A 27,246-nucleotide genomic window follows, 5' to 3' on the forward strand; every position below is an offset into this window, starting at 1 on the left:
AGTGTTGTAAACGGCTTGTTGGCGTATTATCTGTCAGACAAATGTCAAACCTACCTCTCATGAATGATGTAAAGTCACTTTGTGCCACAGACAACATCGCTGTTACAAAGAAGAAGCTACATTTAGTTAGTTTTAGTTAGTTTTCTTTATTTATTCAGCTAAATAGTCTCAACGACATTAAAAATATCTTTCCTGACAGAGATGTGGCCAACAAGGCAGCAGAATTTGTAAGAAATATGACATCACTGCTTTGTAAAGCTATAATAAGTGTCCAGCAAAGACTAGATTGATTCTAATTGAGATACAATAAAGCAGAGTCATATACTTGCAAAACAAGTCCACGCTATCTCCACGGACACAATAACCGTGCAGAAGAGCAGGCGTGACAGCAGGCTTACGGTGTTTAGTGCTAAAACCCAGGACACGGGACTAAAATGTTCCCATCTGCCTCGACCACACGTAGCGCTGCATGAATAAAACATTCACCGTCGGTTCAATCAATGGTCAGTACAAACGTGTTATACGGCATGCTCTGGTATCCAAAAACTACCGCTGGGTTTAAAGGCCCGCTGTTTTCGTTTTGCTGTTAAAAGCCGCAAAAATGCTCTCACGGGAGTGTAAATGTCTGCAGGTGGGCTGCAAACAACGTGTTCATCTATTGTTTTGTTTATAAAAACACGGGCAGAACTGGCTGGCAGCACAAATGAGCAGCAGTGAGGGAGTGTGGTCGTTTAAGAACACATTGTTCGTGCAGGTTTTCCGCGTGTTTGTTTCACAGAACATGATGTTAACTTAGATAAATGAAGGAGAAGCCAAGGCTTAAGATAAGGGCGGACTGTGTGAGGTCCTTTCCATAATTGACCCGTGCGACTGAAGAACACGTCAGATCAGATAATTAATGAATTTATTTTGCCACGTGCGTAAATACGCGCATCCTTCTTGCTTTTGGGTTGCAGACTGTGGGAGGCTGCAGGCACTTATTAATGTTAGTGTTGTGTATTTTATGATTCAGACATGGATATAACACACTATCAGAGTTTTGTGCAGAGCTGCATTTTGACTGAAAAATCCATATGAGAAAATCCATATGAGATGCAATGGCACCGAGAGAATAGTTTAAAAAGTGCATCAGGGTGACACTCCTGGAGAGTGTTGTTCGCTTGGTCGGCTGTTGTGAAGCGGTTTCTCTTCACCATGGAAATGATTCTGCCATCATCCACCACTGCTGTCTTCTGTGGATGTCCAGGTCTTTTGTGTTGCTGAGTTCACCAGCGCTTTCTTTCTATCTCAGGATGTACCAAACTGTAGACTTTACCACTCCTAATATTGTAGCAATTTCTCAGAAGGTTTTTTCTGTTTTTGCAGATTAAGGATGGCTTGTTTCAGCTGCATGGAGAGCTCCTCTGACCGCATGTTGTCTGTTCACAGCAAAATCTTCCAAATGCAAGCACCACACCTCACATGAACTCCAGGCCTTGCATTAATTGATAATGATAATAACAAAGGAAGTGCTCACAGCTGCACATGAAATAGCCTTTGAGTCAATTGTCCAATTACTTTTCAAAAGAGGGTGGCACATGTTAGAAGCTGAAACTCCAGTTTGAATGTGGATACCCTCAAATGAAAGCTGAATGTCTACACACTATGTCCATGTCCATTATATAACTATAACTGAAATATGTTTCAGTAAACAGGTAAGAAAACAAAACTTGTGTCAGTGTCCACATATATATGGACCCAACTGCAGTGAGTGAAAAGCTACTGGACTGAGCCAAAGCTTTGAGCCACTCACCTGTTCCAGTTACTCGTTCTGACAACATTTCCCCCTCATGCCTGTGCTTCTTGTACACAGGTGAACAGCTGTCTGTTTTTTAACAACTTCAAATATCACAGAAGATAAAAATCAAAGTTTTTTGTTTCCATCTTCAGTCAGGAATGGTAAATCGACAGCTTTGCTTTTATGCTCAGCTCGATCTTCACCACAGCAGATCAGAACAGCCCACCACAATCCGTCTGCCAGTCTCACCCTCCACTCTCAGCTCACTTGTGAACAAGACCCTAAGATACTTCAAATCCACCTCCTGGGGTAGTAAGTTGTTGCTGTGCCAAAAAGTTATATGTGTGTTTTTTGTGTGTAATCGGTAAAAAGACTGTAGTAAACAGGTTTTACAAAGGGGTTATATATAAAATACAGAGATGACCTTTACAGGTATCTTTATGTCTCTTTTAATATTTTACCTAAATTATAACCAATCCAGACTTTTTTGGTCTAGAAATAAACATTTTATAGAACTATTGTGTTATATTTGTTCCATTTCCCCTGCCCTCTTGGCTACATCTCTCTTAAAAACAATTTTAATGTCAATGATTTTTTTAAAGTGGATAAAAATAGGATATGTGAAAGTCACTACCAAAAAACTGATTGCAGCTTCTACCTTGTGACAGGAATGTTGTTTGAAGGCTGAAGATGACTTGATATCATTCATGAGAGATACATTTGACAGATGTTTCACATATTAAAGGCCAACAAGTCATTTATCTAATTTTAATCTAATTTCATCTTTAAAATTCAAATAAAATCTTTCACTTTTTGGCAAATACCCAAAACTGCTTATCAGTTTCTGGCACAACACCGGCTTCCAAAACGGCAGAATATCTTTCAAAAACGGGAAAAATAACAAAAGCAAAATAAACAAAACAACCTGAAATGAATGATGCCAGAATGTCACTCAGCTGTCTTCTTCACTACCTCTGACCAGTCATTTGGAAATGAACTGTCAGTGTAAATACCTGAGTTTGGCCACTTGGGGGCAGCAGAACAAGACAAAAACAGCAGATATGAAGGTTGTAGAAGCTGCTGCATGGACACGCTTGAAAAGTGGGCACATGCCTCTGAGGCCAGAGGCGTTCTTGGGCTTAGGAGGGTTTAATATATACAGCACTATTATTTTTTAAATTACTTGAAATAAATTATTTTGAAAATAACTATAAAATTATTTCAATCTTTTGTTATTGCCAGAGTAAATTTTATGTCATAGTGGCATAGCCTCTAAATCTAATGTGTATTTGGCAGCCATTAATTAGAAAGCATCAAGAGACTGGGAGAAAGCTGCACTTGAGTTCCTGGTTGTTAATGCTGACCCACATTCACAGCAGGTCTGCAGCTCCCAGACTATTGAGAGTGGTGGATCCACAGTGTTAGCACTACTGGATCAGATGGACGCTGTCTGACATTTCCTGTTGAAGAAAAAGGTCCCTGACTGTGGATTAGATTTAACATTTTCAAGTGTTCAGAATGTAACCGAGCAGCCCGTCTCCTTAGGGTCATTTTTGAATGCACTGCTTATGTGTGGAATTCCAGTGTGAGGAAGAACAAAACCCTACAAAAGTCTTGTTGGGAAGCTTTATCAAAAAGGAAAGTTAAGTTAAGCCTAATCCTGAAAGTGGAGAGGGTCTCTGCCTCCTGAATCCAAACTGAAAGCTGAAGCTAAAGCAGCCCGCGAAGTGCTCTGTTGAGGTGATACTGCACTGTGGGGTTTTTCAGATAAGATGGGGCCTGATTAATCAAAAGCTTAGATGTGAGCAGAAGGATTTTTAAGTTTGATCATAGTTTATGTTAAAATACAACATTTCACAATGTTAATCTTAACCTGTTAACATGTGTTAAATATGTAGCAAGCTTCACTGACATTACCTGGATTACCAGTGTTAGGTGTCCACGATTGTGACAGCATAGCCACGCCCATCTCAGACACTGAGAAGCTCTTAAGGGGGAAACTGTTTAATGGATAAACAGTGTATTACTGCTATCATCGTAGGGTCTTTACCTTATGATGTAAACCACCCTGAGACCATTGTTGTGATTTGGTGCTTTCCCTGAAGTGAACTGAATTCATCGGGTCCTGATCAAGCATCAACTGGAACCACCAACACAGCTGGTCTTTTTGGTAGTCAGTTTTAATGTGTATACGACCTTCCTTAACTGAGATTACGGACGTCTCTCTAAGCAGAAGTGATGTGTTGTAGGAAAAAAATAAGAACATTACTGTTATTTCAAAGCTTTAATGAACTTTGAATTATTTCATAATTCCTTTATGTGTCACGGTCTGTGACCCAGTGTTTTGTGTTTGTTGGTTAATTTATATTTTTGCATTATTGTTATTCATATTGCTTGCGTTATATTCTTAGTTCCTAGGTTTCTGTTACTTAGCCTTCCCTGTGTTCCACGTCTAATCACTCGTCTCCCCACTCAGTCATGTCTCTATGTCTCAGTGTCAAGTCCATGTCTGTCTTTGTGAATGTCTCATGTTTCCTGTTTTATTTTGATAGTCCTTGTCCTGTGTGCAGTGTATCTACTTTTGCTTCCCCTTGTCTCATTATGTCTGATTAGCCACAGCTGTGTTTCCCTCCTGTTTCCCATTCCCTCGTTACTCCCTTATTTAAGCCCTGTGTTATGTTGTACCACTCGATGTGCTATGTGTTACGTCCTGTAACTCCCCAGCTCTGTATTTACCAGTGTTCTAGTTTCCAGTTTAGGTTTTGTTTTTCCGTTGTTTGTAATGTCCAAGTTTTTGCTACAGCGCAATAAAAGCTTTTTCTTTGAGTTCATCCTTCTGTGTCCATGAGTTTGGGTCCTCATCCTGCCCACCACAGCACCAAACCTTGACATTATTAAGCTATATCATGGAGAAACACACATTTGATTAACCTTTCATATGTGTTGGTGGAGGAGATATTTTGTTATCCCAGAGAGACTGACTTTTGCAAGCAGAGGAAGGGCACGAGACTTTTCCCTAGCTGTGTGTTTCCATATGAAGGCCATCCAAAAACAGTTCACTGAGGATCTCACAGGACAATCAAACTAGAAGTCAGAGAAACGCAGTTTATTTAAAACGTTAAAAAACAAAACACACACGCATATCCAAACTTCTCATGTTGGGTTTACACAAATCCCTGAGCCAGTCAAAAATGTGCCACTTCCAGTGTGGTGTCCCAGCTTTTGCCAGAGACAGGATTTAAGAACACAGAATTAAACCCTGAGTAGAAATCTATAGAAAAGGGTCGAACAGCAGAGACCCAATTAACAGCTAAAAGTGGAAACATATTAAGTCATCTAATTGCATAGATGCACGCCGAGTGGCATCAACCTTTTCTCCCTTCTGATGGGTTATGGCATTAGTGAAATGGGGTTGCTACACAAATTTTCCAGTGTGCAGATTTACTGTTGTGGAAATCATTATTAGAGTCTAACAATAAGTGTATACTAATATATACTAATATATACTGTATACTAATGCAAAACGACACCTTATGAGTAACTGGGAGAATCTGGTGGCATCTGACATAACTGCATTACACTCCAGGATGACGTTTGCAGCTCCTGGCCCATTAACTCAAACTTAAGAGATAAATCTTTTAAACTAAACAAACATAAAGATCAATAATTTATTTTTAACAGCTTTTAACTTTAGTTTTTAGCCTGGCTAACATCACTCTAGCAAGAATCTCCTTGGAGTCTCTTTAAGGATTCTGACCACTGAAAACTACGTCCGGGGTCCGCTCATCAAGGCGTCGTGGAGTTGAAGGTCGGTGCCCACTCAGGGTACGTATCCAGCGAGAACAAAGGAATTCCCCAAGTTGCTATGGCCAGCAGGAGGGCGAGGACTCCGATCATGTTGACGCCAAGCCCCGCCTTCACCTACAGCAGACATGATAAGACATGAGGCTTGCAGTCGAGGATGAATGTTATACAGATGTTTTTGTGAATTATGGCCAGCATACATTTAGTGAAAGAGTTATTTTTAGTGTCTGCTTCTCTTTTCTTATCACAGAACTCACCATATCCATGATAGTGATGTGTCCATAGGCATACACCACAGCATTGGGCGGGTTGGACACTGGCAGGAGGAAGGAGAAGGATGTGCACAGGGTGGCGGGGATCAGGATATACAAAGGGTTGACATGTATGGCCTCGGCCTGAAACGAGAACAATCTCTCATAATATTTCATAAACTAGTGAAATAACAGTCTCTAGTGTTCCATACACAGTAGTGTCATTGATGGAAGTAAACCACTTGTTTTGTGGCAGGTCAGTGTGAGTACAAGAAAATAATTATTGTAATATGATGTGTTAAATTTGTTTAGATCACAGGAATAAGGAAGGAGTTGTCTGTGTGTTTTAGTTTGGCTTAGCTGTAGGCTTGAGTGTGTGTAATTGTTTAGAGAGAAAGGAATTTGTGGACACTGGGGGTCTGCTGTCATAGAAGGAGACAGGAAGCTACAGTTGGGGGATGCTGATGCTGATGCTTGTACCTTTAATAAAAACTCATAATTGTTATAACTTAGAAGTAGGTTTGCAGGAGACTCTCCACCTTAAATGTAAATGTAAGACAACAAGAGTCCAATGGCCCAGTGGATGCAGGGTGGGGTCTCAGGGCCTGTAATGTTTTGTATGTTGTCTAAAGGAATTTGGTGTAGCTTGGGTGAGGAGATTACTTTTATGACCGGCAGGAAGTCACTGACACAGAGACACACACACACACACAGTGCTTTGACTGTTACGATGCACCCACACCTACATGCACACTCACTCACGTGCACTCACACATACACACAGGTACGCGTATATAGTCATTGACGTGCACTCACATAGACATACGGGTACGCACACACACAGGCACTCACGTGCTCGTGCATACACACACACACACACACAGAGTTTGCAGCACACCATGGGGGTTTTATGATGGGGTCACTTCTATAAAGCTGACTGTAACAAACAAAGGAATAGAAGATCTGCAGAGGGACACCAGCCTTGCACATCTCCCCTTCTAGAAGATGGATGCATAACTGAAGATGAATGAAGATGAGTAAAGGTTTTGTGAAATGACTACTGAGTCCGGTGCCGTCTCTGGATGCCCGAGGAATAAAAAAGAACCGGGGTGAAACTGATTTCGTAACATCAGACAAAAAAGACTGTATGTAAAAGATGGAAATAGCCAACCTGACATCCCCCTTTTATTGGGGAATTCAGTGTTGGCTATATTGGCTTTTTGGAACTAGAGGTTGGCATTTACAGACGAGAGAGAGCAAGGAGCTCATTGTGTCAAACGTGGTTAGAAAAGTATGTCTACAGTCGCACATATCAGGTAATTACCCTTAAGGCCTTTACACACTTAGAAATTTGCAAGAAACTATGCAAAATTCGTGTAATGCATATACACAACATTGCATTTATGTGAAAAGTTTGTCCTTGAAAAAATGGATTTTTAAAAAAATGAAGTTAGTGTCAAGCGATGATGAGCTGGTTTAGTGGACGCTCATATTCAAGACAAGCTAAGTTTCAGTCAACAGGTCTGTACGATGGCAACAATGCTGCTTATCCCTCACGTGGTTTGTTTGTTAGCTGCAGTCAGTCAGAAGAAATTAGGCTTGAAGGGAGGGACCGTGAACTGAGGGACTCCTCAGTGTAAGATAAACAAAGATTATTTTCAACTGTGAATCATGCAAAGCTACTCTAGTAGACTCCAAGAATCAAATTTTCAGCAGATCTGTACAGTATAAAACACTGAACTAACCAGTGGGGAGAGAATGGGGAGGAAGATGGTGATAGTGGCAGCATTGCTGGTCACTTCTGTTAGCGTGGTGACAATGAGGCAGGCAATTGTGACTGTTGCTAAGACCGGGAGGTCGCCCAGAGGTGTCATCAGCCTGGCCACCCACAAAGAGAGACCTGACTCCTGCACACAAACAAACACACACATTAAGTGCACAGCAGATTTTATACCAGCTTTAATAAAACTAACAGTTTTTCTTTTTTGTAAAATGGAGGGTCAGGTCAGTTCTTTCAAGTTCTGAAGAGACAAGTTTCTTTGGTTCACTTTTCTATTCATCATGTTGGTGTAGACGCTACAAAAGATGGATGTAGGTACCTGTGGTGTGACTGAGACACGGTGGGTCCAGAGGTTGTTGTTTAGAGCCATCTTTATTATACACGTCTGCAGCTCTTGGCTCTCAGCCGCACATTCATCACACCACACTTACAACAACTTAAGGCCCATTTTGAAGATTTGAGATGATGTTTGTGGACACATGACCAGATGCGATGAGGACGTGCTGGTCTGACAGTGAAACCATTTGCTCATTAGTTAATGATTTCAATTTTAGACAAATCATAGCCAATTTATCTCAAAAGGCTGATTCTGTTGATCTGGACGTGGCGTTTTCAGTGGGAGAAACATTTCATCACTCAGGGAGGAACGCTGGTTTGAGCGCGGAGTCAAGGAGACCATTTAGGTGAAAAGGGAAAGACCATCTCTGAATCGAGGAGGGGGCCTAAGGGTACATCTGTCACCATCTTACAATGCTGTGATTGCAGCCATTCCCCAACTCTCTGTGAATGGGACTCATGGCCATTGATCAGTGATCTTTGATCAATGGTTGTTGATTGATGGTCATGACAATTTGCATCTTAATGGTCAAGGAACTGACCTCTCAGCTTATTGTTCATTCAGTGGCGCTAGTTTCAGTCATCATGCAAATGTACTGTTTATAAGGTTGGAAACCTGCAGTCAGCTGAGACTGAAGAAGTCACTTGGATGAGTGACGAAGTAGTGAAGATTCCTGTCAGTCCCAACGATCTACACCAGAGTGCTGATTTTTGTCTGGACCTGAGATTTTTCTGTGTCAGCTGTGAAAACCTTACAAGCATTTGCACTGAATTTCTTCTTGCTCTGTTCAAGGAAACTGTTCTGGATGTATTGTGATTTGTATTTCAGCCTACCTCTGCACCTTTAGCCAGTGCAAAGCCTCCACCAACCAGCAGGGCAACTTGCCACGGCATGGAGGCCTGAAACTCTTTCCAGGAAATCATGGACTCTGAATTGAGAGAGAAAAACATTTACTGGGACTGATGGGACAGATGCTGAAAAACAGATGTGTTAAAAAAGTTAAATGATTGTTAAAACTTCACTGATTGTTGGTATTCACACATGTCTGTGCAGCCTCAAGTTTTTATATCTCTTTTATGTAAAAGCTTGAAATGCATAGGAAGCAATAACCAACGAAGTGAGATTAATGTAGTGTAGGAAAACTGCATGAAGAAGAATTAAGAAAAAACAACCTGAGTAAATCTACAGTACTTAAACTCAACCCATTATGCTAATTTCCTGCTCCTTATTCTTGGAGCAGTTTTGCATGACTCACAGTTAATAATAATTCTTATTTATCTCATAGTGGTCTGTGGTGTAGCCCCTTGGTTTAAGGTTTGCCTGAAACAAGGTTTCAAATATAACTGATTGGTTGCCCTTCATAAAGAAAAAGGTTGAGAGTACTTGTGTTAGCCTTCAACATCCGACTAAACAACAAGCCACATTTCATACATTTACCATATTTTCTGGAAGGTCCGTGAGCAGGTACAAAGAAGAGAAGGACGCCCAGCACCAGAGCCACAGTGGCATCTGTGATGTAGTTGGATTTACTGAAAAACAGAAAAAATGATCAGGTGGGTCATGGTTCATTGCTGCTGTGAAAAATCATAAAAATGCATGTTTCCCAAAGAATCTGGCCTGGTCTTTGTCATTGTATCATTTGTATCGTATTTTTTGTGGGAATAATTTTGAATAATTTCCAAGGCAATAAAAGAAGGTTGTGACTCACTGAGGGAAGAGGGAACCCCAGCCGGGTATAAAACCTGGAGATCTGGTCAACCACAACAAAATCATCACCACAAAAACCACCCCAGTGAAGATCTCCTGAGAACTGGGGAGAGGGAATGAATGAATGTGTGAATGCATAAATTATCATAGGAATGTTTTTCTGTCAATAATTGATCAACAAGTAAAATGAATGACAGCATTGGCATGACAACTGACCATCTAAGGTACTGTAAAACACTGTGGATAGTTAAATAAATGCATGAATAAAAATATAGCTCTTTAAATCAGTTATATTTTAACAGTTAGGTATATATATATGAGCTCCTCTGCTCTCGTGGCCATTGATCAATGGTCAAACAATTTGCATATTAATGGTCATGAAGCTGACCTCACAGCCCACTGTCAGTCCGTGGTGGCAGTTTTGATCATTATGCAAATGTATTGTTTATAAGGTTGGGGAAACCTGCAGTCAGCTGAAACTGAAGAATTCACTTGGATGACACTGAAAATGCTACGTCCAGATTCTGGGATTTCTTAGCTGGATGAGAGAGCATGCATTAAGATCCACTGTAAATCCCTAACCAACATCCTGTGCCACCAACACTGCATACATCACACCACAATTTAAATATTCATCCCAACAAGAAAGATGGAGAATAGGAGAAGTGGATTTTGGGGTAAACTTTGAAATATTAACGAACTGAATGAGAACACAGGGAAGATATTGTTTGTTTCTCAAAAGGAAATGAGCAAATGAATGGATGAATGGACATCTTAATGCCTGACAGCAGTAATGATCACACATGAATGAAAAAATGATCAAACTGATTACTTTGATGAATAAATGAGTGTGTAAATAAACAAATGAGAGATCACCTAATGGCTCCCAGCTTCTTGTACTCATCTTCCAGCACCTTTTTCACTGCCCTCTCTCTCTCAGACTGCTCTCCCCGACACTGCCACAGGAACTTGAAGCTGCACGAGACAGTGTGTGTGTGTGTGTGTGTGTGTGTGTGTGTGTGTGTGTGTGTGTGTGTGAGAGGGAGAGAGACAGATACATTTTATTTTAATCTTGGAAATTTTACTATTTAAGTCAAACTGATGATAAAATTCAGTCTTTGCTCTAAAATAATCTGGAGTAAGAGAAGCACTTTGTATGCAGGAGTTTTCCTGGATCTTCTTGGATTCTGGATACAGACACTGTGTCTACTTAAAGAGAGGCTTAAAAATGTTGTTTTTGTTAAATCTCTAGTTAGATCTTGATCAGGTGACCATGAACCAAGCTTTAGTTATGCTGCCAACTACTTCCCATACTTCCCATCATGCACTGAGGATTGTAGTTTGTGTTTGTCTATGTTCTCCAGTTTAGCCTTCTCCTCTCTTTTATCCTCACTTCCTAACCAGTCACAATAAATGGCTGCCCCTCCCTGAGTTCTTCCTGTTGTTAGTGATGCCTGCTCTGTAATGTCCTGAAGTCATACTACCAAGGTTTTTGGAAAATGCTTTAGCATTGTTCTTTTTGGTGAGGATTGGACTTTTAAAATAAAAATCGTACCTTTAACCTATTTTAAATGGGGTAGCAAAACATCGTAAAAACTGTCAAACAGCATGTATATGTTCTTTTTTTTTGCTTTTTTTTTGCCTGTCCCATTTGGTTCTTTAGTGGTCAGAATTGTTGTCTGAAGACCAACAAAGATACCCAATGGATTTACAGTAGGCACCCCCGTCCTTCGGCACCAAGGTTATTATCGTTAACGAAAACTAACAGAATAACGAAAACTAGAAGTGAAAAAACATTTTCGTTAACGGAAATAAAAATAAAAACAAAAAAAGGAAAACTAACTAAAACTGTAATGAGTGTTCACAAAACTAACTAAAATTAACTGAATTTATAGCAAAAATGTGTTTAGTTTTCGTTGATGTGTGCGTGTCATACAATAGTCAAGGGTGAAAATGAAGTTTAGTTTCCAGGGTTTTTTTTCTTGCTGTGTCTCATTATGCCAGCAGGTGGCAGTACATTAGTCGAGTCGTCTGTGTTGCTGCACCGTCCACGCGCAGAATCATGTCAGGAAAAGTCTGGAGAAAGCGCCAGAGTCCAATTTGGGATTACTTTGAATATGACTGTGTTTTGGATAAAGCAAATGTCTTGTAGTGGAAAGAGACAAATTATGAGGGACATTTCTAAAGGGAAAAAAATCCCACAAACCTTAAAGTGCACTTGAAAAGCTCACACAAGAAGGCTAACCTAGCTTACCTGGAGAAGGTAAGGGAGCACGTCCAACCCTCATCCCCAGAAACAGAAGCTAACCCCAGGCAAGGCAGCGTGATGCATCCCGAGACAACAGGACTGGGATATCTACATAACTGTGTGAGTCAATTGCCTTAACACCCGGTGCTGCAAGAGTTAATAGTCTCATTGGGGCCAAGATATACATTTTATAGTTGCCTGGTATCAATGGTTGTTCATCTGCCTTTATTTATTTAAAGAACCCATAGGTGGGAACGTGAGTTGTCTGTCTCTGCGTGTTAGCCCTGCGACAGACAGGCGACCTGTCCAGGGTGCAGGGTATGGTAGCTGGAATAGCAACATACCCAAGGATAAGCAGAAGAGAATGACTGATATGATGAAACTGGGATTTTGTTACACTTTATTGCAAACACAACTAAAACTATAACTGAAACTAATCAAAACTAAACTGAAACGAAGGATTTTCCAAAAAATAAAAACTAAACTAAACTAGCAAACAATTGGTAAAAACTAATTAAAACTAATATAAAATTGAAAATCTGAAGTCAAAACGAAATAAAAATAAAAACTAATGAAAATTGCAAAACTATTAAAACCCTGTTCGGCACCCACCAAGGCAAGGGAGCCCAGGCCCATCCAGATCGGGGCCTACGGCAGCAGGACTGCCCAGCCCCACAGGACCCACCCGACCCCACCGCAGAGGAAACTGTACCCACCCTAACATTCAATCATCTCCCAGACTACACAAGACAGTAGACACCCAGGTTAAGTTTATTCTCCACCTCTCCTATGACTCTCCTCCATGTATATGTTCTTTAGTTTTCTCTGAAAAGCTGCTGGCAACTTCTGTAAGTTTAAAACTAGTCAGACATTTCTGTTAAAGATGCCAACAACTGATTCATCATCAGAGCTTTGAACTATAATAAATCTTCACAACAATAAAACACATATATAATATACACATATATAACACATGTGATGATGCTTCCACTAACTGATTAATGCAAAGAAATCAGAATAGGATGATGAAACTGACAAAATAAAATAACTAATGGAGTGTGCACAAAGAGTAGTCAGAATAGAACAGCACTGATAGCAGGTGATTGGCTCTGCAGATGGTATGCTGACACTCACTCTGAGCCAATGAAGAGCCAGTACAGCCAGAACCATGTCAGCAGCAGCATGATAACACTGATGGGCAGGCACAACAGGAGCCAGTTCCCAAAATTGATGCTGTTGCAGTCTGGGTAAACCCTGAATGTAAAGACAGTGGATTCAAAACATTATTTTTAATGGAGTCTTTGAATCATTTAGTTCATTCTGGCTGTGCAGCAGACTGAATTAACCAAACACTGAAGGCAACATTAATCCCACCACTGCCAATATGTCTCATTAACATACACCTGATTCGAGACACTTACTGGTTGAGGTACTCAGAGAATATGAGGTTAGCAGAGGTTCCCGGCAGCGTTGTGATGCCGCCAATGCTGGAGGAGTAGGCGATGCCGATGCACATGGCTTTGCATAGCATCCGGCCCTGCCGACGCCTGCAGGAGGCCGTGGGTACATTTTCTGCAGCCTGTAAGACAAAATGCGGAGAAATCAAGACAGAGAAGCAGAAATACTGGGAGTAGCAGAACATGTATGAGCACTGGAAAAATATCAAAAGAATAATTTTATTCTGTGTTTGTTTGGTGCTTTTTTGCACCTCGTCTGCTGCAGGCTGTGACTCTGCTGGTATTTGAACAGAAGTGAAGGTTTCTGTGGGGACATCTGGCTGTGTGCTGTCACTGAGAGAGGAATAAGGGATTCAATTGCTCTTCATGCACGTCAGAAACAAAAACTTAGAACACCCTGAGGTACAGAACACAGAGGTACAGAGAGGGCAGCAGTGAATCCCCATGCTTCACATACCTCTGAGTTTCTTTATTTTTTGCAGTACAGTTGTTGATTTCTGGAAAAATGACAGATTATAGTCAGGGTCACGAGCTCCATCCTACTATAAGCTCAAAAACACACAGCTATCTCACACTTTTAATTATATTTTGTGCTTTTATAAAGTATACTGTCTGTGCAGGTACCGTCCAGCTCCAGGGTAGGGTTGTCTTCACCAGAGTATCCCTCTTCATGCGCCTTTAGAATCTGTTGGAGAACAGCATCTACGATGGGCATCACCATGGTAACAGCTGATGTGTTTTGGACCCACATTGAGAGGAAGGCACAGCCGGACATGAAGCCAAGCAACAACCTGAAGGAGACAGCAGTGTGTTCAAAAAGGAACAAGGAAGCTTTCACACTTATATCTCAAAGAAAAATACAAAATTTAAATCCAGCAGCAGAGAAAGAAGACGCTCACCAAGCAGGGTTGACCCCCACCAAGGTGACGAGCCTCAGGGCGACTCTGCGGTGGAGGCCCCACTTCTCGATGGACGTGGCGAGGCAGACAACACCCACAAGCAGGAAGTGGAAGTTATTAAAATACTCCTTTGCCACCTAGAGGAGAAAAGGGATTTTAGAACAGACAGCTGCTATAGAGTAATTGAGGAAGAAGTGTAAAAATTGAAGAGCATTTTCTAATTTGAATTTGTGGCCAATTAATATTTTATACAGGGAGTTAACAAGTAACAGATAAACCAATTAAAAATACAGCTTTAAAAAACACACACATTCACTGGAAACTATTAAATAATTGGATGAGCATAAAGAAGAGTCCAAGAGTCCAAGAATAAAAATATTTATTTGCAAATGAGAAGAACAAGGCCTGCTCTGCTGTAGGCCCACAAGACGCAGGAGGTGCCATACTGGTCAGTTGCAATGTGTGTCAGGCATCAGTCAGGGGTGGAGACCCTTGTAGTCTGATCGTTGGCTATCAAGGTTGGTTATGCGGACATGGAACATGAGCTCTCTGGTGAGGAAGGAGTCTGAGATAGTGCATGAGGTTGAGAGACACTGGCTTGTTTAAGAGGCCAGGCTTCTGGGGTGAGATTCACTCTGTGTTCCTAAAAGCTTCAGATGTTGTAGAGCTCTCTTGGTTGACATACCTTGGAACACTGGATGGAGATCTGGGGTGGTGCTTCTGGATTGGCAGACCAAACATGATGTGGCTCTGCTGGCTTCATCAGTTGTGGCCTCCAGCTCACACTGGTGCACTGGACCAGTTTGCAGCCAAGTGGCAGAAATGAGAATCCACATCTGAGGCCATGGTCCTCAGCCAGAAAGGGTGGAGTGCTCACTCTGGGTTAGGGGCGGGCTGCTGCCCCATGTTGAAGAGTTTAACTATCACAGGGTCTTGTTAATGAGTGGGGCGAGAGGGGAGTGAGAGATTGACAGACGGATTGAGGGAGTGTCTGTAGTGATGCAGATGCTGTACTGGTCATTCGTAGTAAGGAGAGAGGTGAGTACACAAGCTACCTATGGTCACAAGTTCTGGGTAGTGACCAAACAAAGGAGACTGTGGATACAAATGACAAAATTAGCTCTCTCCGAAGAGTGGTTGGCATCTCCCTTAGAGATAGGGTGAGGAGTTCAGTCATTTTAAAGGGGCTCAGAGTAAAACTCCTAGTCCTCCATCTCAAAAGGAGCTACTTGAGGTGGTTTGGGCCTCTGATTAGAATGCATCCTGGGCCCCTACTGGATGAGGTGTTCTAGGCGTGTAGCACCGGTAGGAGGCCCCAGGGCAGGCCCAGACCAAGCTGGAGAGATGATGCTGCTCAGCTTGCCTGGGAACATCCATCCATTCATCACATGGATGGATGGAAGAACAGGGCCGTTTTAAGATTTTTAAGATAACACGAGGGACAAGCAAATCGGAAAAGAAGCAGGAATATGCCAAAAATTTCAGGTGAGTGTCAAATGTGGAAGTCAGTGCTTCTTTTTCCATGTAGGCAGAACCAGAGCAACACATCTGCTGCTGTGCATTCATAACGAAAAACAACTCTCAAAGCATCGACACTTTGTCCTGTGTTACTGTGATTGCTAACAGAAGGACTCACATTGGAGGATGACATGATGCCCAAGAGGGGGAAGAGGATGGCGGGGAGCATGGCGGTCATGGACAGTGGAATCACCTCTGTCACCCAGTATATCGCCATCAGCAGCATCACAAAGCCACATTCTGCCTCCTACAGGGAAAACACATAAAGATGATTACACACACACACACACACACACACACACACACACACACACACAGGTGTATTTGGTTGATAACTGTAAATATAGATAAATAAAGTTCATTTCTAGTTGAATGTTATGCAGAAGTTGGAGACAGTAAAACCACCTCGAAACACCTTTAGGTAATTATTTGGGCTGTTGAAGCATTGTCTAAATGTAACTTAATTGTTGTTACAATTCTGCATGTATGTATCTTTGCTTATGCAGATCATTTCAATGCTGTGCCTTATTTAAAAAAAATAATACAAATTCTAAAAAAACCCAAGAAAACTGGGTCTGTACTGAAATTATCCAGAAAGAACCAGTTTTGTTTATTCAGTTTTTTTAAATTTAATATTTTTATGGATAAATTTCACAGAAGCATAAGTGTTTTATACTCCTTACATTTTCAAAAACAGGATCGTTACTTTTTGTAAAACACATTTGAGGGACGTTTTCATTTTCCATTACTGCATGCCCTCACACATCAAAATGATTTAGCCTAAGCAGTAACTGATGAAAGGCAACGCTAATGGTGTATCAATCTTTCCTCAGGCACCGTTTCTTCTATATGTCCTGGGGGGAGGGAAGCTCATCTCCAATTATCCTTTCAGCACACCGCACCACTCTTTGGTGAGCTTTGCGGTTGTAAGCGGTGCTGTTGCCATACCACGTGGTGATGCATCCAGTGAGGATGCTTTCAAAGGTACAGCGGTAGAAGGCCCTGAGGATGCGGGGGCTCATGCCGAATCTTTTCAGTCTGCTGAAAAAGAAGAGACGCTGCTGCACCTTCTTCACTGTTTGGTTTGTGTGTACTGACCGCGTCAGATCCTCCGCCAGATGTATACCTAGGAAACAGAGGCTGCTCACTCTCTCCACAGGAGTGCCATTGATGGTGATGGGGGTGTGTGCTTCCCTACATGTTCAGAAGTCCACTATCAACACCTTTGTCTTCGTGACGTTGAGGGTGAGATGGTTCTCTTGACACCAGTGGGTCAGGGCGCTGACCTCCTCCCTGTAAGCCGTCTCATCACCTTTGGTGATAAGACCCACCACTGTTGTGTTGTCCACAAACTTTACAATGATGCTGGAGTTGCTAGTGGCCGTGCAGTCATAGGTGTAGAGTGAATACAGGAGAGGGCTCAGTACACACCCCTGTGGAGCACAAGTGTTCATTTTGACGTGGGATAAAGTGATGCTGCCCAGTCTGACCACCTGGTGTCTGTCAGACAGGAAGTCGTTCGAGGGAACGATGGTGTTGAATGCTGAGCTGTAATCTACAAACAACATTCTCACATATGTGTCTCTCTTCTCCAGGTGTGACAGGGCAGCATGTAGTGTCAGGGCTGTGGCATCAACAGTGGACCTGTTGTGGCGGTATGCGAATTGTAGCGGGTCCAGTGAGTCGGGTAGTGCAGAGCAGATTTAGTCCTCGACCAGCCTCTCAAAGCATTTGCTCATGATGGGGGTCAGGGCTACCGGTCGCCAGTCGTTTAAAGAAGAGATGGTGGAGGATTTGGGTACAGGGACGATGGTGGCCATTTTGAAGCAGGCTGGGACTACAGACAGAGAGAGGGAAAGGTTGAAGATGTGTGTAAACACTCCAGCCAGCTGAGACGCACATGACTTGAGGACACAGCCGGGAATCCCGTCCGGACCAGTAGCTTTGCGTGCGTTCACCTGTCTGAAGCACCTCTGCACATCCTCCTCAGACACAGTGTTCATGCTGACATCATCCATGACGCACACTTTCCGGTCTCATGGTGTGTGCTGTGTCGAATTAGACGTAGAATACGTTTAAATCCTCACACAGAGAGGCCGTGTCAAGTCTGCGTCTCTGTGCTTGTCCTGCGTTTCCTGTTTCACTTTGATAGTCTCGTGTCCTCTGTTTAGTGTTTTGAGTTTTTCTTCCCCCTTGTCTCGTCATGTCAGATTAGTCCCAGCTCTGTTTCTCTCCTGGTTCCAATTCCCTCATGGTGTGTTTAAGCCCTGTGTTATCCTCTGTCCATTGTCATGTCATTAACCCTCATGTAACTTCTCCATGTGCTGTGTGTCTTTCCAGATTTCCTAGCTCCAAGTTCCTTGTCCCTAGTTTCTTAGTGTTTGTCTTTCCTAGTTTCCCAGTTTTGGTTCCGTGTTTCTAGTTTCTAGTTTTGTTTTTGTATTCTATGCCAGAGTTTTTCTCCAGCAGATAAAGCTGCTGTTTTGAGTTTATGGGCCTTTTGTACAAGTTTAAACTTTTGTTTGAGTCCTGTGTTTGGGTCGTCATCCTGCCTGCCACACAGCGCTACATGACAGAAGCTCTACTTGGAACTTTGTTAAGATCCGCCCATGCAGAATATGATATTTTGCCATTTTTAAAGGGGTCTTAAACGTAGTCTAAATTCAAATTTAGACTGAAATAAAGTTTATATTCCCATGTACTAATATAATTAGTGCAAGGTTCAGTTCGCCTTGCACAAGAAAAGCTGGTAGAAACATCTTCAAAAAAACGACCTTTTACTTTCTTTCTTCAAATTTGCAATCCTGTTATTTTTTAAACCTAAATCGTAAAAAATGACCATGAAGTATCATTTTATGTGTTTTCATTTTATATATAGTATATAAACTTTTATTTATGGCCATTATTACAAAAGGATCAAGGGTCAGCTGGCACTAAGCACAAATGTCTGTTAGTGGTATTTATAGTGAGGGGAAAAACTGTAAAAGAGTTTAGAGTGCTCAGAGTTAAAGAAAAGTGTATTAGTACAAATCCATGACTGGCTGATAGGAAAGCAAATAGAGAACCAATGTAAACGTAACAAAGCACAGAGACTGTTCAAATCATCACACAAACTCTACAATAACTATTAACTACTGAGATCATATCATAAAGTTTATGTGCCATACAATTAAAACTAGCAGTGGCAACATTTTTCACAATATGCAAATAATGATAGGAGCCGTTTAAAAACACTGATTAGTGCAACTTCATTGAAATGAAATTGTAATGGAGGGGATACAGTTCCCGTTATATTTGTGCACGCACCTTTGTTCCGATGACCAGAGGAAGAGGGAGCAGCAGCAGTGGCGTGAGGATGATCAGGAGAAGGGTGTAATAGTTCCACAGTGCTTCGCTCAGCTTCTTCAGCATCCTCCTGTCTCCCATCGTTTTCGTCTCTCCTGCTGGTTCCTGCTGTGACCCTGCAGTTATTCGGCTGTGATACGTTAGCGAGGGTAATGATTGACCGAGACTGAGAGGCTGGAAACCAGACTCGGGAAGTCCTCAAACTATTGGAGGCTTCATTTTATATTTCCATATCAGTTTTCCTGAGCAAAAGCTCATTAGTAACCGCTGGTTATCTCTCCACTAAGACAAAGGTCAGATGTTAATGTGACAAGGCTTTTCATTTATTGCAAGCGTGGTGCTGGAAAGGGACAATGTTAGTAGTTTCTCTGACATAAAAACCAAAAAATAAAGCATGTAAATATACTTATCGAGAATAATTTTTATTAAAATGCACATAGCAAATATACATACACAGACCTAATAAGTTGCTTCCAGCGTGCAATATGATGCTGTATCTGTAGATGGTTTGGTGAGCTCTAAGGTTTTCCTCCTTCTTCAGTTCATAGGGAATACTCTTTCATTTACCCTGATTTTTAAGGATTAATGTTGAATTAATGTTGAATAGTCAGCAACAATTTAAAAGCAGGCACCAAAAGTATGTATGATAGGTGAGTATATGCCTAAGTCACAAAAGTTACTACCTTATTGTGTAAAGGTGAGTCTTTATCTATACTCCAAAGAACATGCATCAGCGTGACATGACACTGCTGACAGTAGTATATTTGTCTTGTGTCTGGCTGTAAGTGTGTGAATTCCAAGAACTTCGGCTATCTTTTAACTTGTTAACTTGAAAACCTCAGAGATCCATTAAAGTTTAGCTGAGTTTATGTCTGTTGCTTTTGACCCACGACTAATAACTAAACAAAATTCAAAAAAATATTTTTTTAAAAACCTTTCCAGATGGAATGTGCTGACAGCACCCAAACCACTTCGCTTTATGAGTTAGACTTTAATTTTATTAAGACATTTTTGTGCAAAATTCTTGAGTCACCCTTATTTCTTTCTATTTTGCTTTTACATTTCAAAGCTTTTCTTTGGACAGTGGCTGCTGTTTCACTCAGTCCAGTCCTTGTACCTCACTATTTTCAGAGGAATGTTTGCTTTGCTTGTTAAGCCACGCTGACCTATTACAGACTGAACACTGACCTATGAATCATTCAACCATTAAAAAAAGCCACCTAACTCAAGGAATGAACCTTGAGTTAGGCTGTTTGGCCTGCTGTTCACCGAAGGCTCATCAGAACAGGAGGAATACGGGTAAAAATTAAAATCTAAGGTATGGTATATTATAAAAGAACTGGACTCAACTGCAAATATAACAATTCTGGTTGAAATTGCTGTTAGCATACATGTAGGAGGTCAGGAAAGAGATACAGCACTGAGTATCTGCTTTCATCCATAAAAGGTGGAGGCTCTATCATAGTTTGTATTGCATTTCAGCCAGTGGTGTTGGAGATCTTGTCCAAATAATTGGAATAATGAAAACATACTGTAAGATGTGCACTGTGGTCATATGCAGACAGTTTGCTTTAACTATTCATTGATTTAGTTAGAAATTGAATGAAGTCGTCTTTGATTACCAAGCACAGGAACCTGTGTGATAAATCTGTCCAGGAAACAGAATTCTCCTAAAGGTTATACTATTTAGATAAAAGAGTCAAATCAGTGGAGCTGTTAAACATATACAGTGAAAGCAGTTCACCTGTAGCAGGAAGGGTTATCTTTGTTTCCTTAATGTAACCACAATGACGTCACTGTAGATGCACACTTAAGACATCAAATATATGAAGCAAGTTATATGGAATCATGTAGCAGTGAAAAAATTTATAAATAACTCTAAATATGTTTTATACTTTAGATTCTGCCCTTTGCTTTGTTGATAGTGCTGCAAACCCTTGGACTTCTCTCAGTGAGCTTCATGATGTAGTCACCTGAAATGGTTTCACTTCACAGGTGTGCCATGTCTGGGTTTATTTGTGGAATTTCTTGCCTTCTTAATGGGGTTGGGACCCTCAGTTGTGTTGTATAGAAGTCAGGTTGGTACATAGCTGACAGCTCTATTTGACAACTGATAGAATTCATATTATGGCAAGAACCAATCAGCTAAGAGAAATGACAGGCCATCATTATTTTAAGAACTGAGGGTCAGTCAGTCCGGAAAATTGCCAAAATTTTGAACGTGTCCCCAAGTGCAGTCACATAAACCATCAAGCGCTACGATGAAACTGGCTCACATGAGGACCGCCCAAGTAAAGGAAGACCAAGAGTCACCTCTGCTGCTGAGGATAAATTCATCCAACTCCCCAGTCTCAGAAATAGCAAGTTAACAGCAGCTCAGATTAGAGCCCAGATAAATGCCACACAGAGTTCCAGTAGTAGACACATCTCTACATCAACAGGACAATGAGCCCAAACACACCTCCAGGCTGTGCCAGGGCTATTTGACCAAGAAGGAGAGTGATGGAGCGCTACGCCAGATGGCCTGGCCTCCACAGTCACCTGACCTAAACCCAACTGAGAGGTTTGGGATGAGATGGACCGCAGAGTGAAAGGGCCAACAATTGCTCAGCATCTCTGGGAACTCCTTTGAGACTGTTGGAAAACCATTTCAGGCGATGACCTCGTGAAGCTCATCGAAAGAAGGCCAAGAGTGAGCAAAGCAGTAATCAAAGCAAAGGGCGGCTATTTGGAAGAATCTAAAATATAAAACATGCTTTGAGTTATTTCACATATTTTGTTTACTACATAATTCCATATGTGCTCATTCATAGTTTTGATGCCCTCATTGAGAATCTACAATGTAAATAGTCATGAAAAAAAAGAAAAACCATTAAATGAGAAGGGTGTTCCAACTTTTGACTGGTAGTGTATGAGTTTAAGAGTGCTGTTTGCTCACCTCTAGCAGCTTGGCCACCTCAGGATTGAAAGGTGCTGTTTTGATGTAATGAAGGAAATGGGGAAGTGAAGCCTCTGCTCCTGGCTGACCGTAATCTTGATGGTCTTGAAGGTCTCACTCAAATAAAATCCCGAGCACCACTTTAAATCACTCCACAGTCACCTGAACCTGTTGAACATTAACACTGAAACCAGAGACTGTTTATGAAAGATGGACATCATGACATCACCCATTCTTTTTTGTGAAGCAGTACTGGGGTTCACATTGGCCGCCCACTGTAGTCCGTGTGGGTCTGTCTACAGAGATGCTACATGAGTTCCCCCCAAAAAGCCTCAAAATCAGAGAGCATACTCGAGTTTACCACCCTAAACATGTTGCAGCTGTTTAGCTCACAACACCTGAATATTTGTGGGGAAGAAACTGCTTATTAAAATTATTGTATTAAAATTATGGTGACCAGATTTCACGACTGAAATGTCCTTACATACAACAGTGCAGTCCGGAAATTATATAATGGAGGTCATAAATCAAAGACCTTGTTATAAAAATGTTTCATAATAGGTTATACAACATTATACCTGAATTAATTGTACCTCATTATGGTTTAGTGAGGTTATGCAAAACCAATACTTTGTTGGGAAGATACCTCTCCAGGAGCTCCGAGTGTTTAGTACATAATGCTGAACACTTGAGAGAGGATTTGATTTTTGGCAAGAATTCTTGGTTTGAGTAAAGATCTCCATTCCTGGCATTCAGAAATGTTTCTGATGGAGTTGCACATTTTAAAATAGAAGTTCATAGAGGTCTATGTTCCTGGAAGTGGGTTTACTCAGTTATTTGGTAAACTTTCCCGAGAACAAGTTGCGTATTCCTGAAATCATAAGCACAGTCTTCCAAGATCTTTTTCAGGTTTGTTATTGGATAACTTGCTTGCTTGTGTCTCTGCTGGCAAAGTATTTAAAGAAGTTGTGAAATGTGTATTTGAACCTTGACTGTCTTATTTCCTGGAAAGCTGTGGATATTCATTGGAAGAAATTAGACAAAATGTTCCTCAGACCTAATTTATTCATTTTTGAAAAGTTGAACAAATTTTAAATGTGGGCAAAAGTGAAGACATTTAGAACCAGGCAGAGGCATTTCTCCTTGTCTCCATGTCATTAGTGGAGTTAAACAGTAGGAACTGACATTCCAAACTCTACTTCTAAATATTTAGCATTGTCTAGGATTTATGAGATTGCGTGTATGAGTGTAAACCAGGGGTGGGCAATCTCAGTCCACAAGGGCCGGTGTCCCTGCAGGTTTTAGATGTGTCCTCGAACCAACACAGCTGATTTAAACGGCTAAATTAGCTCCTCAACATGTCCTGAAGTTCTCCAGAGGCCTGGTAACGAACTAATCATGTGATTCAGGTGTGTTGACCCAGGGTGAGATCTAAAACCTGCAGGGACACCGGCCCTCGTGGACTGAGATTGCCCACCCCTGGTGTAAACACTTATTCAAGAAAAAATCCCCAGGGCCATGTAAAATATGCTAAAACCTAACAAAATGTATTTACTTAGATTTTATTCAAATTTAGACATTTATGGAATTTAGATTTTAAATTAAATACATGTACAAGCAATGTGGACACACAAATTGAAATTTTAAAATTTCAAATCCTAAAATTATTGTGTGATTCTTGAAAACAATGATCAGGGAGTTGTGCTACAGTGTAGCTACAACATCCCTCGTAGAGGTCGACTGATTTTAGACTTTTAACAGCGATGTGATGATCAGCTGGCGATTGGTGAAAAACCCAATATTCTTATGCAGATTTTTTTTTCTTCCAGGGACACAACCTATGAACGTCTGTGAAGGTTCTCAGTCATCCAGGTCATCGTAGTCAAAGGAGTTTGCAAAGAAAAGCGTCTGGACTTCTTTGAGTTGCTTGAAGACGTTTCACCTCTCATCCGAGAAGCTTCTTCAGTTCTAAGGTCAAATGGCCGAGAGTCCCAGATTTAAACCCAGTGGGAGTATCCCCCCAAGGAGGGACAAAGGACCCCCTGGTGATCCTCTAATCACATGCGCCAAGGTGTGAAAGTGGGTGTGGGACCTAATCAGCCAGGGTTTCGGGTGAGCTCATTGTGAAACCTGGCCCCACCCTATCATGTGATTTCCTGAGGTCAGAGATGCAGTCCACCTGCATCTTAAGGATAAAGGTCACTCTTTCGAGGATGCCAATGTTCACATATTGGACAGAGAGGACAGATGGTTTGAAAGAGGAGTGAAAGAGGCCATCTATGTCCACTGTGAGCGACCATCTTTGAACAGAGGCGGTGGTTTACGACACCAACTGTCTGCCATCTATAATCCAGTTTTGAGTTCCCTCCCCAGACGCCTTAACGCCCACTCACATCCTGGGCCATCTGACCTCAGGAAATCACATGATAGGGTGGGGCCAGGTTTCACAATGAGCTCACCCGAAACCCTGGCTGATTAGGTCCCACACCCACTTTCACACCTTGGCGCATGTGATTAGAGGATCACCAGGGGGTCCTTTGTCCCTCCTTGGGGGGACACTCCCACTGGGTTTAAATCTGGGACTCTCGGCCATTTGACCTTAGAACTGAAGAAGCTTCTCGGATGAGAGGTGAAACGTCTTCAAGCAACTTAAAGAAGTCCAGACGCTTTTCTTTGCAAACTCCTTTGACTACGATGACCTGGATGACTGAGAACCTTCACAGACATATTGCCGTACATTTTGGGAGGAACACCCTTCAACTGGTACGGGAGTATGAAAGGGAATCAAGGAAACTGGCGGATTATAGGAACCACCTTCGTTTCAACCTAAGATGCAGACAAAGCAGAGTTGTTCCTAAGAGCTTGCGCCTTGGATCCACTGTCAGGGGACACAGAGCAGACTTGATTCTACAGAGAGCACAGAATCACCTTCTAAGTGAAAGGATAAGACAGGTCCATTTCACTATAGATGCGCTCCAGATCAAGATCAGCCAGACTCTGCAGGAATTGGAAACCCTTCTACCCTCTCCAATCTTAGAAGAGGTTCACAAGTTTGTGGACAAGGCTCAGCGGGCCCAACACTCTCAAGGAAAAGAAAGACAACGCAGGAAATTTCACACCTTGCTTTCAAAAACCCACACTCCTCAGTCTGAAACCACACAACTCAGAGAAGAAAACACACCTGAAGACAGTCGGGAGAAATGGGTAAAGAACTTTTCAGACCGTAATCTCACTGAACCTGAAAAGAAGGTTTTAGCCAAAGGACTCAATTTCGCCATTTCTCCGCAACAGTTGCCCATAGTGGACCTCATCACAGCCACAGAAACCGCCATACGGATTAATAAATTATCACAGACAGAAGCAGAGCAAATCAGGATGAAAGTCTCAGCCACCCTCTCCAGTGCCAAAGTCCCTCCGTCTAACCTCACACTACAAGAAAAGAAGGCCGTCGCTTCCCTGAGCAAAGACCACAACATCACTATATTACCAGCGGATAAGGGAAGGTGCACCGTGGTCCTAAACACAACAGATTACCACACAAAGATCACTACTCTCCTCAGTGACAACAACACCTACGAAGCTTTAAAACGAGACCCCACAAGCAGCTACAAAAAGAAAGTTATAGCTTGCCTTCAAGACCTTGAAAAGGACAAAACCATTGACCGCCTCAAATATCACCGCCTTTATCCAGGGGATGCCATACCCTGCATTTATGGACTTCCTAAGATCCACAAGGAAGGGGTCCCACTCAGACCCATAGTCAGTAGCATAAACTCAGCCACTTATAACATTGCGAAACACCTTGCTACCATCCTGGCACCTCTTGTGGGGAACACCGCACACCACATCAAGAACTCCACCGACTTCACCGACAAGGTCCAGAAACTTACCCTGGATCCAGATGAAACCATGGTGTCCTTTGATGTAGTCTCTCTCTTCACTTGCATACCCACCACGGAAGCAGTGGAGACTGTCAGAAAACGACTACAAGAAGACAGCTCCTTGGAAGACAGGACCAACTTCACACCCGATCAGATTTGCACACTGTTAGACCTCTGCCTTACCACAACATACTTCAAATACAACGAAGGCTTCTACAGACAAAAACATGGCTGTGCCATGGGCTCCCCTGTGTCACCTATTGTAGCCAACCTTTACATGGAGGAAGTGGAAAGAAAGGCTCTTGGCTCTTTTAAAGGGAGAGTACCCAGCCACTGGTACAGATATGTAGACGACACCTGGGTCAAAATCAAGACACAAGAAGTGGAATCCTTCACTGCGCACATTAACGCCGTGGATAAAAACATCAAGTTCACCAGGGAAGACACTAAGGACAACTGTTTGCCTTTCCTGGACTGCGCTGTGCACATTGAAGAGAATGGCAACCTCAACATTGAAGTTTACCGGAAGCCCACACACACGGACCAGTACCTCCTCTTTGACTCCCATCACCCTCTGGAATACAAACTTGGAGTAATTAGGACCCTACACCACCGGGCAGAACTTGTTCCCTCTAAGCCTGAAGGGAAAAAGAAGGAACACACACATGTAAAGGAAGCACTGAAAACATGTGGTTATCCTAACTGGGCGTTCATAAAGTCAGCAAAAAGGCACAGAAAAGAAGATCAGACACCAGCGAGGGAGGATAAGAAAGACAGACGCAACAACGTTGTCATCCCCTATGTAGCCGGTGTATCAGAGAAACTCAGGAGAGTTTTCTCCAAGCATGACATCCCAGTGTACTTCAGACCCAGCAACACACTCAGAAACTGGTTCACCCGAAAGACAAAACTCCAAAACACAGACTGAACAACGTGGTGTATGCTGTACAGTGCAGTGAGGAATGCCCAGACCTCTACATTGGAGAGACCAAACAGCCACTTCACAAGCGCATGGCACAACATAGAAGAGCCACCTCCACAGGACAAGACTCAGCAGTCCACCTGCATCTTAAGGATAAAGGTCACTCTTTCGAGGATGCCAACGTTCACATTTTGGACAGAGAGGACAGATGGTTTGAAAGAGGAGTGAAAGAGGCCATCTATGTCCACTGTGAGCGACCATCTTTGAACAGAGGCGGTGGTTTACGACACCAACTGTCTGCCATCTATAATCCAGTTTTGAGTTCCCTCCCCAGACGCCTTAACGCCCACTCACATCCTGGGCCATCTGACCTCAGGAAATC

General features: G+C 42.1%; 1 protein-coding gene across 4 annotated transcripts; it reads right to left on the bottom strand.

Moving 5' to 3' along the window:
• Positions 1–4,864: 4,864 nt before the first annotated feature.
• On the bottom strand, positions 4,865–22,204 carry LOC100698818 (solute carrier family 13 member 1). 4 transcript variants are annotated; one of them, XM_019360872.2, is made up of 16 exons: positions 22,062–22,204; positions 19,085–19,228; positions 15,897–16,025; positions 14,261–14,397; positions 13,986–14,152; positions 13,819–13,858; positions 13,613–13,694; positions 13,326–13,483; positions 13,039–13,158; positions 10,533–10,631; positions 9,658–9,759; positions 9,387–9,478; positions 8,783–8,877; positions 7,578–7,739; positions 5,839–5,976; positions 4,865–5,698 (listed from the first exon to the last, which is right to left on the bottom strand). In XM_019360872.2, the coding sequence occupies exons 2-16, from the start codon at positions 19,202–19,204 to the stop codon at positions 5,564–5,566; spliced, it is 1,776 nt and encodes a 591-aa protein (XP_019216417.1). In that variant the 5' UTR covers positions 19,205–19,228; positions 22,062–22,204; the 3' UTR covers positions 4,865–5,563. The 4 variants fall into 4 exon arrangements, with proteins under 4 accessions (XP_019216417.1, XP_019216416.1, XP_019216415.1 ...); XM_019360871.2 differs by having other exon boundaries at positions 19,085–19,231; XM_019360870.2 differs by having other exon boundaries at positions 19,085–19,253.
• Between the last annotated feature and the right edge of the window lie 5,042 nt (positions 22,205–27,246).

Source organism: Oreochromis niloticus, linkage group LG7, assembly GCF_001858045.2.
Source record: "Oreochromis niloticus isolate F11D_XX linkage group LG7, O_niloticus_UMD_NMBU, whole genome shotgun sequence".
In the NCBI taxonomy this organism is placed as follows: Eukaryota; Metazoa; Chordata; class Actinopteri; order Cichliformes; family Cichlidae; genus Oreochromis; species Oreochromis niloticus.

What these genes read in the sequence shown, in the direction of transcription:
- LOC100698818 (XM_019360872.2), bottom strand. Translation starts at nt 19,204, where the DNA reads ATGGGAGACAGGAGGATGCTGAAGAAGCTGAGCGAAGCACTGTGGAAC. An exon ending in CACAGCCTGCAGCAGACGAG is followed by an intron (nt 13,484 to 13,612) that starts GTGCAAAAAAGC and finishes TTTGTCTTACAG; the next exon opens with GCTGCAGAAAATGTACCCAC. An exon ending in AAGAAGCTGGGAGCCATTAG is followed by an intron (nt 9,760 to 10,532) that starts GTGATCTCTCAT and finishes CCCTCTCCCCAG; the next exon opens with TTCTCAGGAGATCTTCACTG.